Source organism: Acinonyx jubatus, chromosome B3 (assembly GCF_027475565.1).
Source record: "Acinonyx jubatus isolate Ajub_Pintada_27869175 chromosome B3, VMU_Ajub_asm_v1.0, whole genome shotgun sequence".
Classification (NCBI taxonomy): domain Eukaryota; kingdom Metazoa; phylum Chordata; class Mammalia; order Carnivora; family Felidae; genus Acinonyx; species Acinonyx jubatus.
Window position 1 is genome coordinate 102338688 of NC_069386.1, and position 13209 is coordinate 102351896.

A 13209-nucleotide genomic window follows, 5' to 3' on the forward strand; every position below is an offset into this window, starting at 1 on the left:
GTTTAATCTTAGAGATAACTCTCTAAGGTAGGTACTATTACTATCCTCATTTTACAGATAAGAAAACAGGTACAGAAAGGTCAGGTAACTTGTCCAAGATCATAAAATAGTAAGGGATAAAGCTGAGAGATGTCATCCATTCCCAGGTCTAAACAGCCACACATAAAAGATGAAGATCCCCATAATAATTTGTTGTTATCTCCACCTATGGTGTCTTTCTGAAATACTAATTCATATTTCCAACTGCCTTCTGGACTTCTTCACCAGGATGTCTTACTAAAAACTTAAAATATAGGTTTAAAAAATGAATACATGATCCCTTCCCTCTGAAAGGGTCCTTCCTATTTTCTCTGTCACAGTTAATCAATCACCAACCACCTACTTTTTTAACTTCATAAATTTGGAATTAACTCCTCAGTAATCAAAATCTTTTGATTCTTCTTCCAAAATGTCTTCCCAAATTTCCTGCTTTCTCTGTCCCCACCGAATTAGGTCAGAATTTCACCTGCCTAGACAAGAACTATGCCTGGCAGGGTATGACTTCTATTTTACCAGCTAACAATTTCTTCCTCATTGAAGGCCATTCTTCACAGTAACATTAAAATTATCTGCCTCTCCACTCCTACCCGCCTCCAACAAAAGTCATGGCAGCCCCCATAAGCATGGCCTATAAGGCTTTCTCAAAGATTCCCCCAAACTGCCTCTGTGGTCCAAATGCCTTGCTATGAACCACCATTCCACATGCCTAAAACATGCATACACAGACCCGATCTCTTCTCAACTCAATGTTTTCCTGAACACAGCTCACCTTAAAAATTAGTCACTTCTCTCTCTGCCTTGGAATGCCCTTCTTCTGCTTGAGAAGTTTCTAGTCATCTATCAATACCCAGTTTATATGTCAATACTATATGAAAGCTTTCCTAATTATCCCAGAAAGAGATTGTGTACTTGTACTACACTGTATTATCTGTCAATATATATCTCCCTGTAATACTGCAATATAACAAATACATATATATGTATATAAAATATACATATTTAAAAAAATTTTTTTTAATGTTTATTTATTTTTGAGAGACACAGAGACAGAATACAAGTGGGTTAGGGGCAGAGAGGGAGACACAGAATCTGAAGCAGGCTCCAGGCTCTGAGCTGTCAGCACAGAGCCTGATGCGGGGCTCGAACTCATGAGCTGTGAGATCATGACCTGAACCGAAGTCTGACACTCAACCGACTGAGCCACCCAGGCGCCCCTAAAATATACATATTTTAAGAAATATACATTTTAGACTTTGTACTTAGCTCCTGACTATAGTTTCTAAAGCCCTTGTTTTTTCCTAAGTGAAAAATGTGCTAGAGGCATCTTTTGTTCTAATATTTGGTCTTTAGCTCTGGTTCCAGATGCAGAGCTCCTAAAACCCTTGTAATTTCTTGAGTGATGTGGTTGATAGGAGCATCTGACGTAGAGCACCTAAATCTTGGAATTTCCTGGGTGTCTTTTGTTCTACTGAAGCAACAGGGCTCCTGGATGGGGGCTGGTTGCCAGAAAGATCAAGCATGATTAGAAGCCCCTCTACTCCTGAATTAACTGAGTTAATAATTGGTTATTCCTAAGTGATAAAGCCTCTATAAAAATCTTTAAGAAATATCTAAAGTATGGGGTTCAGAGAACTTCCAGGTTGCTGAATACATCAAAGTGCTGGGAGGGTGGTGCACCCAGGGAGGGAATGAAAGTGCTATGCTCTTTCCTCTATACCTTGCCACATACATCTCTTCCATCTGGTTGTTCCCAAGTCACATCCCTTGGTAATAAACTCATAATCTAGTTTGTAAACTGTTTTCCTGAGTTCTGTGAGCTGTTCTAGCAAATTATCGAATCTGAGGAGGTGGTCATGAGAACCTCTAATTTACAGCTAGTTTGTTAGAAGCACAGGTAACAACCTGGACTGCCACTGGTATCTGAAGTGGTGGCATTCCTGTGGTACTGAGCCCTTAACTTGTGAGATCTGATGCTAACTCCAAGTAGACAGTGTCAGAATTGAACTGAACTGTAGAACACCCAGTCACTGTCTGCTGGAAAACTGCACTGTTGTGGGTAAAAGCTGTACACATCTGGGGTCAGAAATGAATAATTGAGACTAGTGATAGAGTGTTGAGAGAACAGAGTTCTTTTCCTTTCATTCCCCCAAGTAGGTTTTTAACTCAAACCGTCTTTTAACTCCAGTACTTGAAATGACTTCTGTCCTAGTACTCAATAATTGTTTGGGGAATAAACACATTTCATAAGATACACGATAATTAATTAATCGGTAGCCAGGTTCCACAAACACTTATCTAACAGCTAATATGGCTAAAACAAGAAGCATTTCAGCAGCGAGAAGGTAAAGGAGTGGTGCTTACTTGCATATCTCATGTTGACTTATATTTAGCTAGTTAATTGAACAAGAGAGATTTTTTACTACATTTAAATAACTTTTGTAACTTAGTTTCAAAATCCAAGAAACATAAATGTGTTTGTGTGCAAAAAATGTGTTCTTGGCTATTTAAATTCTAATCTGGAGGTCGAAACAAACATTGTTACCACAGTTAAATTACTTGACTTCAAACACAATTATCAAGATACCTACATTCACAGGAAAGAAAAAAGTCAAATTCTTAATCCTGGCATTTAGGACCTCCACAATTAAACCCCAAATTACCTTACATGCCACTCCTCTTCTTCATGCATGCTATACTCCAGCCAAAGTGGAACTCTTCCCCTTGCCTCAAGGATCTACACTTGCCTCCCTTTGTGTGTTGGCTTTTATTGTCTACTTTATTAGAAAGTCCCTCCATGCAGTTGCACAAACTCAAATCTAACAGATCCTTTATACATCATTCAGATGCCACCTCTTAATCCTTTCCCACTTCTAGAGGTTATCTTTCCATCTTCTCAACTCCTACAGCACTTTATCTTTGACACCATTTACAACTTTGTTTCAAGTGTACATAGTTATGCATCTATATTCTCTCCTCATATTTAATAATAAGGGCAAGTTCTATATGTCATTAAACATTTCCCAAAGTATGCTCCATGGAATTCACAAAATTAACAAGCAGTAGAAAATATAACAATCTTTAATATATGGAGGTATGTTGTAAACCTCTAATGAAACAAAGTATGCCCATTTCCAAAACTTATTTGGCCTCTAAACCATTTGGGTTATTTTGCAGCACATCTCATAGGATTAATATTTCTATGGCATTCCTTTTGAGACATGCAGTCTCATTAATCTTGGCATCTTCTCTTGAACTTAATAGGAACTCAACAAACATTTGTTGAATGAATGGGTAATGGACCCTGGTTAACAAAGAACTCCTCCATAAAGGTAGCCTGCCCAAAAAGAAGACTCCAAGAATGACAGCAGAGAAAAACAGTAAGAGTACAATGTCCTTGGTAATGCAGTAAGAGAAGAGAGGAATATCTGTGACAACAGAAGAAGAATTTACTACCTCAGCCACTTTTTACATGCAGAGGACATAATTAACCCAAACCACACAGGAATTCCTATTTACAATGCCCATCCTGAGGTAAACATGGAGATAGAACTTTTCAGCAAGTCTGTCAAAAAGGGTTGAAACTATGAAGATATTCTGGTCAATTTCCAGGACACATGTTATTAAAATAACTGAAACATCTATTACTAAATCATATCCTGGAGTTTTATTTTGTTGTATGAGGGTGTTTACATCATAAGAGGAAGTCTCATAGGATCAACAATAAGACTTTAAAAGAAGAAGAGTTAACACTTTATGAAATTTCATGGATTGAAAGCATAATTTTGTATTGATTTAACCTCATCTCCAATGTGGAAAAATAAAAGCAGAAACCAGGATGCATAAAAACAAAATATCCTGACTACATCCTGACCTGTTTCCTACAGTTCTCTAGCTATGTCTAAAAAACGGGAAGAGAAAAAGACCCTCCCTAACATGTCCTACAATCTAGATCCTATGGTAGTAGCAACAGGAAACGGCAGCGATGACTGGGGTTTGTTTTTTGTCTTCCTCCTCACTCAAAAGCAGAGAGACCAACTTTTCACTTAGGGATGAAAGCTTACTCAAGAGTGGAGTCCACTGCAGGGCTGAAAAGATAAATACATTTCTTAATCATAACTATTAACATTTAATTGTAACTTTTAACACAATATGCTTTTAATTTTGATGAAGCAAGAAGAGAAAGTCACATGAATTAAGATCTATGCATGTGTAAGGCTGTCCTATTAACCCTGTGGCCACAGGACTAGTCTGCCATCACTGATCAGTTAAGTGAATGTTACCAGCTATACATAAGGAGTCACTCAGTTAAATTAAATCCTAATTTGGTTTAACTACTCTACTAAATGGCATGACCCTAGAAAGCAAATATAAATATTTACTACCCCCCCCCAAATATATATATGTATTTCTCTACCTCCTCCCCTCTAACCCAGGAGGGGAAGGAGGGCAGAAATCAAATATATTTTAAAGTTAGGGGACTCATGTGGTCAAACATTTAAAGAAAAATGGATATAAGATGGTCCAAAACACAACTGGAAACGTCAAGCAGGATTAAGTCACAGGTTAATGCCTTATGAATCATGTAACAGAATAACAGTTTTCTGTTAACAGTATTTCATGAAGTATATTAAAGATCTCAACTTCATGAACAGTTTTCTACCTTTATGAGACGTGAAAAATAAAACAAGAAACTACAGAACTATTTAGTATCTTGCCCAGGAACATACAATAAAAGCTTTTAGCAAAGGAGTGTCTTCCTGCTCCTGAATCAACCAATAAACAGATGGCACAATTATGAAATTTGAGAAGTTAATATAATCTACCTCCCAACACTTATATCTGAGAACATACAATTAATATTTCCAAATTCTCTCTTGTAATTCTCTCTCTTCACTCACAAATTACTATTTATTAGCTATTATAACAATAATATATGTTATTCCTCTCAACATAAGCATGATCTATCCAGGAGCTGAAAGAAATCCAAAATATAGTAACAGTAACATATGAAAAGTTCCCAATTGTTGCAAAAACTGTGGCCAAATTTCAAGCCCAAACTGCTGACTCTGAAGCAGAAAATCCAATCTTCACTTGCGGAGAAATTCTCTATTGTCAACTACAGTCGTCTCAATTATTATACTTTTGCTGTGAAAGATGAGCACACACAAAAAGGGCCTTTCCTTCCTTTTTCGTTACATCTGTTTTCACTTCTTTCACAAAAGGAGAGCCTTTATAACGTTTCATTGTTTGGCGATCCAGTTAGAATTTCCTATTCTGTTCATCTCAAACACCACAGCTTCTTACATTGGATTTCACTAAATTAAATTTTAAGTTTTAGAGCGTGAAAACGCTCAAGGAAAGAAACACAATAGAATGCTCATTGTCTCAGGCACTAAGGATTCTCTAGCTAGCAGTTAGGTGGTTTTATAACACATTTAAATTCCTTGAGACCCGAACATTGATGTTTAGTTTCGCTCCCCCCGCCCCCCTTCAGTCTGAAGGGCTAAGTGGGCCTTTATTGTCCTAAAAAGCATTTCAGCCTCTTCGAACGTAAGGTAAGGGGAAACTGGCAGGCACCTGAGTGCCACTCGTAACGTTCACGAATGGAATAATTTTAATGACTCAACAGCGAGAAGCCCCCAGTCGGCCCAGTCTCAGGTGGCCCCCTTAGAATATTATCTGAGGATCCAAGCGACAAGACGGGAGACTCGCCCAACCCGGGGCTCCCGGCTGCTCTCTCCGCGCCCTGAGCCAGCCTTTCCCACTTCTCATCCCCAGTACATCTTCCAACGCCCAAACCTCCGACGCTCCCCTCCAGCCCCGCGGACAAAACCAACCCTCCTCCTTTCCGATTCCGGGCTCCCTTCCCTGCCCACCTCCCCACCCAGGTCCCCAAGCCACCCCTCCCCCATTGCACGCTCCGCCCGCGCGGCCCCCAGAGCCGCCACCCCACCCCTCGCCTTTCCCACCTTTCCTCCCAGGGCCGCGCCCGCGCCTCCGCCCGCCCGCCCACCTCGCGGCCCGCACTCCGGCCCTGCCACTCCCGGGGGAGCCGCCGGGACTCACCTCGAAGAGCTCGGCCGTCGTAGCCATCCCGGCCGGCTGAGAGGCTCGCCTCGCACTGGAAGCCGTCTCCTCTTCACATGCTGCGCCTCAGCGGCGCCGCGCACTGCCCCCTGCTCGGCTCGCCAGCTCTGGCTCCCGGCCGCCGCGGGCTCCCCCACTCCCCACAGAGCCCAGGCGGGGCGGGAGGGCGGCCATGAAGCGAAGGCGCAGACGCCTGTCAGCTGCCTCCCGGCGCCGCCCGCGCCGCTCCCATTGTCACCGCCTCATACGCCGGAAGTGGAGCTGCGCGCGCCCGGTTGGCTGTCGGGAGGGGCCGGCGAGGGAAGCCGGCAGCCGGCGAACCGCAGAGAGGCTCGTCGCCTGGGCGAGTGAGGAACTGTGACCCTTGCGGGCCACCGTCCCGGAAGTGGACCGTAGAGGAAGAAAGCAGTGGGTTGGTGGGGAGGAATGTTTCTCGAGATTCTAGGTGAGGAGTCACAGAACTTTCGTGGCGTGTGTTGACAGGACGGACTCAGAGGTTTTAGTCACTTCACCAGAAGGAGCCAGCGTCTCTGCAGAGCCCGACCTGTTTGTGGTGAGGCAGAAGGTGGCTCGGGTTGAGTGAGCCCCGGGTCTTCTGGTAGAAGTCCATCTGAGAAAGCCAGTCCTTTTTCCGTAGAGACCTTAGGGATCAGCTGATGCTTTAGTGGCTTAATGGCCCAGCGGGCAGTGTGGCTCATAAGCCGCGAGCCGGGAACTCCATTTTGTAGCACCGTCAGATTCTCCAGGTAAATGCAGGTCTGAATTCTCAGAGGTGTTGGATCGGAGGAATGGATGATGTATTGTAGTTTGGGGATGTGTCTTTGGTCCGCCACCTTGGGCAATTTACTTAACTTCCGTTTCATCTGTTAAATGAAGATCTTAATACTACTACTTAATAGTGTTGTGAGAATTAAATGAGTTGATGCTTGGCACACATTAAGCATTATGTGTTCTACAATATTGTTATTACTTTCTCTTAAAATAATTCCACCTGCTTAGGATTGAGATGGAGATGACCAAAGGAAAGAAAGGAAGCTTACTGAGCACTAAACAGGTTTCACATTTTTCTTTGGTTGATAAAGATCATTCAAGGACATTTTAACTCATTCTTCCGGAAAATCTTTGCTGATCATTAAAAGACTGTTATTTTAGAAATTTTTAGAAATTTTCAGATGGATTGCTGAAGAAAATTGAGAAAGTACAAAAAAATGAACCGTATTCACTTTTTCTTAGATGGTGTGAGCTGATCTGGCCCCACTTTTAGCATTTGCCACATTTTATCAAAAGAGCTCTGTGATGAGAATTATACAATAACTCATTGTAAGATATAGGTGGCAATTCTGTGACCTATGACCTTTTATTCTCAGTGGCTATGGACGTTTCTTTCTTGCCAACATTGTTACTCTTCCCTGGGGAAAGCTCTGTAGGGAGGTAGCATAGCCCTGAATTGCAGATAAAGATGCGGGTGATTTTAAATGAAAGTGGTTGGCAACGTGGATATGAAAAATTCCCTCCTGGCAACCTAAACATTTGTTTTGTTCCTGAGGGCATCAGAGTTGTAGTTTACCATTTCCCCCTAATATACCTGGCTTACTTTGTTGTTGCTGTACCTCAAGCAGGGAGTTTAATAGTATTCATTGGTACGGTTAATCAGCCTCACTGGTTTATCCAAGAACTTACATATTACCTTGAGTATCCTTATTTCTGCCACTCTCCTCCTCCTCACAGGTAACTCTCATATGTTTGTTGCTACCCTTTTATTTCTGTGTTTGTCTATGCATTTTTCAAATTGCACAATTAAGTGTGCTATAGACTTCATTTCCTTTCTCTACATTTGCCAGACTTCTCAGCACTATTTTAAAGAAACGTCCATGTTACTTTATGTTCATGCAGAGCAGCTCTGCCCAATAGAATTTTCTGCAGTAATGGACATGGGAAGTGTTCTAAATCTGTGCTGTTTAATATTGTAGCCACTAGCCACATGTAGCTATTGTGCTTTTGAAATGTGGCTATTGTAACTGAGGAACTCAATCTCGTTTAATTTTAATTTAAGTTGAAATAGTCACACGTGGCTAGTGGCTCCTGTTTTGGACAGTGCAGATTTAGCCCATTGCTCTGTTGTACCCTGTGGTCTACATCTTCCATATTTTACCTGTATCCCTTCCCTTAATGATGATACCCTGGGTTGCTTCCAACTCAGCCATCCAGAATAATGATGCAGTAGATAGCCTCAAAAGGTCCATAGACATATCTTTGCAGATTTTGACTAAAGATTGCCAAATAATTAGCTCCTCGGAATACTTTAACAGTCAACACTCTTCTCATCAGCAGTGAGCAAAGGTTCCTATATCTCCATTCCATCCCAACATTTATTCCAGTTTTTGCCAATATTGGTGTAAAGGATATCTTATTTTCATTTGCATTTCACTGTGTAGCAATGATTGTTAGCCCTTTGGATTTCCTCTTCTGTGGATTGCTTGTACATATCCTTTGTCCATTTTATCTTTGAGAGTTGCTGTTTGTTTTCCTGTTAATTTGCACGAGTTCATTGTGTATTCTTGACATTAGGCCTATGTCATTTCTAGCTATGATAGATATTTTCTCTCATTTTGTCGTTTTCAACTTTATCCCTTGGTTAAATAGAAACCACTAATTTTATTACTATCACAGTAGTACTTTGGGGATTTTGTAGAAGTTTTTCTCTACCCTTATTTCACAAGCTATATTCTTAAATTATATTCTCTTAACTTTATCATTTTGCTTGTCATGTTTAGATCTTTAATCCATCTTCAGGTGTGGTGTTAATAGAGGAATCCCCTTATATTTTTCTCTATTGTGTGGGCCAGTTTTCCTGCATATGTTTAGTATATTTTTTCAATATATATATTTTTCATTGATTTCTGGGATTATTGATAGTTGATATGTCTCCCATATAAATATTGGTTTGTTTCAGTTCTATTACTTTATTTGCCTATTCTTGCACCAGTACCATACTGTATTTATATCTGTGGCTTTGTAGCTTATCTTAATATCTCACAGAGATGAGATTTTTTTTTTAATGCTTATAAAAATAAATTCCTTAAAGAAGTCATGGTTGTTTTCAGAAGATTTTTCTCATTGTACTTAGGAATTTCAGAAGAAAAATTCAGATATGTTTGGGTGGGCTTTTCAACATCTCTGTGGAGGCAGTAAGTTTTATTATTTTCAGTTTTCTGATTCCTTGGAACTGATGTAAACATAAATGCTCTGGCATATTACCCATATATATGCCAAAGGATAATGGCTATCATTTAAGATTTTTAAAAGCAGATGACCTTTCCTGTATGTGGTTACTTTTTCCCAAAACAAAACTTGGTCTAAATTCTGATTTAGAAGTTTACTGTCCAGATACACAGTAATGGCATCAGCTTAAGTATGGCTTAGGTTGTTATTGTACTCTATGATTATAGGGCCAAGGTCTGAGTCCTATTTTAGAAAAGGTATAGAATAAATCTGAAATGATAGGTTGAGTTATCCAACAAAAATATTTATTGAGCACATATCAAGGCATTATATACACTCCCAGATTAACTTCTTATCTGTACATTCAATATTGAGATTCTTACACTTAAGAAGGACTTTAATTATCCTCTAGATAACCAGAGGATAAGACACTGGGCTAGAGTTTAGTTCAAAATTCTCAACCTTTCTCATCCAGAGACTCAGAGAAAGAAAGGGCATTCTTTCTAAGCCATTACTGGAGAGCTAATTCTTTTCCTTTCTCAATCAAAAAAGTGCATCAGAATATAAGTGAGTGAGGTTCATTAATATATAAATAAGTTTGAATACATTCTTATTTTTCTTCTTAAAAATTATTAGTAAACATCAATAACTTATTAGTGGTATTCATGCAAAAAAAATATTTTGGCTAAGTTTGTTCTTGATCCTTGGTGAGAATTGCTTATATATTCTTTAGCTGCCCCTTTATTTTACAAATAAGAAAATAGATTTAGGAAAGTGGGTGATTTACACAGAAGTTAATAGCCAATAAATGACTTTATTCTGGACATTAGAGTGGAGGGAAAAAGAGTAGGAAAAGTACATTTTCTTTTAAACTGTAACATATCATTCTGCAAATGAACAAAAGCATCTTCTAGTCTTTTTCCTGCCAAAAGGATAAATTAGTAACTTACTATTAAGTCTAGGACATACAAACCATAAAAGATTATTCAGTTTTTATTATTTTTATTATCTCATAATATCTTTCAGGGCCATAGAGATAAGCAGTTTTATTACTAAAATGTTCTTATGTTTTAAGGAGTTGGCAAGAAGACTCAGGGTATTTTGCTATTCACTATTAGTTGAGTAGAATAGAACATTCCTTTTACATTTGTATCATCTCAACTAGTGAATCCAAAGTTGTGGAGGGTTAAATTGAACCTGCTAAGATGGAATCAGAAAAAAAGTCCTTATAGATGCCTAAAATGCATCCAAGTATGCGTACCTGGCTGACCAAGTAGGAATCTGAGTGGCCAAGAGACTAGAATTTTGAATTAGAACTGTGTGCTATGCCTATTGAAAAAATTAAATTGAACTATGTTCAGTAATAAATGACTTTATAATTTGAGATAATATGCGAACAGTTACATAACTGTTACACAAAAGTTGTTACAGTAGAAATTTAACATGGAATATATTTTTTTGGTTATGGTTTTTGTGGATATGTGTATGTATTTGTTATCGTGTGTTTTGTTATTACGGTTAGCCTTGTGTTTTAGGGTTTTTTTTCTATTTTTATTTTCCTTGGAAGAACCATTCATAATATTTTTGTTTCCACAATAAAGACGGTATCCAACTGTTGAAAAACGAGCCAAAGTCTTCAATGGAGCAAGTTATGTGCCTATTCCTGAAGATGGTCCCTTTCTTAAAGCACTACTCTTTGAACTTAGATTATTGGATGATGATGAGGACTTCATAGAGAGTCGTGATAGCTGTTCACACATCAATAAAACATCCGTCTATGGGCTCCTCATAGGAGGTGGAGAACTCTGGCCAGTTGTGGCTTTTCTGAAGAATAACATGATATATGCTTGTGTTCCACTAGTTGAACAAACTTTATCCCCTCATCCACCGTTAATTAGCATTAGTGGAATTTCACAAGGCTTTGAACTTCTTTTTGGAGTACAGGATTTTCTTTCCTTGAGTCAAAAAAATGACACTGAGCTAAATACAAAATTGAACCAATTACCTGATTTGCTTCTACAAGCTTGTCCATTTGGAACTTTGTTGGATGCCAATTTACAGAATTCATTGGATAGTATTAATTTTGCTTCTGTGACTCATTCACAAAAACAGCCAGCCTGGAAAGTTGGAACATACAAAGGAAAACCACAAGTTTCTATTTCTATCACCGAAAAGGTAAAATCCATGCAATACGATAAACAGGATATAGCAGATACATGGCAGGTCGTTGGAACTGTCACTTGCAAGGTAAGATTTCCTCTCATACTTGTTTTATCTTACCATTTAACACGTACGGAGAAAAGTAAAATTTTCTGACTTTATTTTACATTGTTATATGACATTCTTGATTTTTCTCATAAACAGCAGTCATTAAATGTTAGATTTGTGTGAAATTTTGTAACATTACCTTTTTGCATTCCTTATGAATTGTATTAGTTATATATTGCTGCATATTGATTTGCCTCATTATCCCCCAAATAAACATTTATTATCCTCATAGTGTTCTATGGGTTAAGACTTCAGGAACAGCTTAGATGGGAACTTCTAGCATGAAGTCCATCATGAGATCACAGTCAAGATTGCAGCTAGAGCTATAGTCACCTGAAGGTTTGATTGGGGCTGGAAAATCTACTTGCAAGGTGGCTAACTCACATGGCTAGCAAATTGTTGGTGGGAGGGTTCTGTTCCTTTCCATGTGGACTTCTCAGTAGGCTATTTAAAAATCTCCTCACAACTTGGTAACTAGCTTCCTATAGATCAAATGAGAGATCAGATGAGGGAGACAGAGAAAGAGAAAGAAGGTGCAGGTTGAAGCTATCCTTTTTATTACCTAAGCTGAGGTCAGATGACATTACTTCCACCACTTTGTTCATTAGGAAAAGGTCACTAAGTCCAGTCCACATTCAAGGCAACTAGAATTAAGCTCCATCTTTTGAAGAGTAATGTCAAAGAATTTGTGAAAATATTTTAAAACCATCATACCTATTTATCATTTTCTCTAAAAAGGATGAAATTGACAAATCTCTGACTTAATATCTAAAACCATTTTGAAGGGCTCTTGTATTATTTAAACAAGTTGGTAGGTTAATGTAGGGTTCTCTGGTTTAAGGTTAGAAAATAGGAAATGACAATAGAAATAATACTATTATCACTTTGGGATCCCTGGGTGGCTCAGTCCAGTTAAGTGTCTCAACTGTTGATTCTGGCTCAGGTCATGATCTCACAGTTATGATATCAAGCCCCATATTGGGTACCACTGGGCGTGGAGTCTGGTTAAGGTTCTCTCTCTCCCTCTCCCTCTGCCCCTCCGCTGCTTGTGCTTGCTTGTGCGCTGTCTCAAAAAAAAAAAAAAAAAAAAAAAAAATCAGGTAAGTTCTAGGTCCCTTCTGTGTTTTATAATTCCTGGTTAAAAGTTCAAATTTATATATGCCAGGTTTATTTAAAAGATAGTATTCAGGTTTCATCTAGAATTTCCTCATTTAATAGTAAAAGACTGATGATCTGATATTTTAAATGACTAGGTGGCAGATAATCCATTGGTGGTTTTCATAGTGGTTGCAATTTTCCGATCCCTTTAAGAATATTAGACTGTTAGGGGGTGCCTGGGTGGCTCAGTCAGTTAAGCATCGGACTTCAACTCAGGTCATGATCTCACTACCTGTGAGTTCAAGCCCTGCAACGGACTCTGTGCTGACAGCTCAGAGCCTGGAGTCTGCTTCAGATTCTGTCTCCATCTCTCTCTGCCCCTCCTCTGCTTGTGCTCTGTCTCTCTCTCTCAAAAATAAACATTTAAAAAAATAAAAAAAAAAAAAGAATATTAGATTGTTAGGATATTAGACTAATTTAATAAGCACAAACTGA

At 39.0% G+C, this 13209-nt stretch overlaps 2 protein-coding genes across 8 annotated transcripts in view; one reads left to right on the forward strand and one right to left on the reverse strand.

Annotated features, from left to right (window-relative positions):
* EXOC5 (exocyst complex component 5) overlaps positions 1-6348 on the reverse strand; it is a 55886-nt gene extending 49538 nt beyond the window's left edge. Inside the window, exon 1 of the mRNA XM_027065799.2 lies at positions 6106-6348. Coding sequence (XP_026921600.1) covers positions 6106-6132 — 27 coding nt within the window. The 5' untranslated portion in view covers positions 6133-6348. The remainder of the gene's footprint in view (positions 1-6105) is intronic.
* A 156-nt stretch (positions 6349-6504) lies between these two features.
* AP5M1 (adaptor related protein complex 5 subunit mu 1) overlaps positions 6505-13209 on the forward strand; it is a 31484-nt gene continuing 24779 nt past the window's right edge. For 6 of the 7 annotated variants that reach the window (XR_003422504.2, XR_003422505.2, XM_027065800.2 and 3 more), the window contains exons 1-2: positions 6505-6872; positions 10950-11595. Coding sequence is in view for 5 of the 7 variants with exons in the window: in XM_027065800.2 (XP_026921601.1) it covers positions 6799-6872; positions 10950-11595 (720 nt within the window). In the remaining 2 variants the exon portion in view is untranslated. Of the gene's footprint in view, positions 6873-10915; positions 11596-13209 lie in introns of all 7 variants that reach the window. The other variant, XM_053224481.1, reaches the window with a different exon arrangement.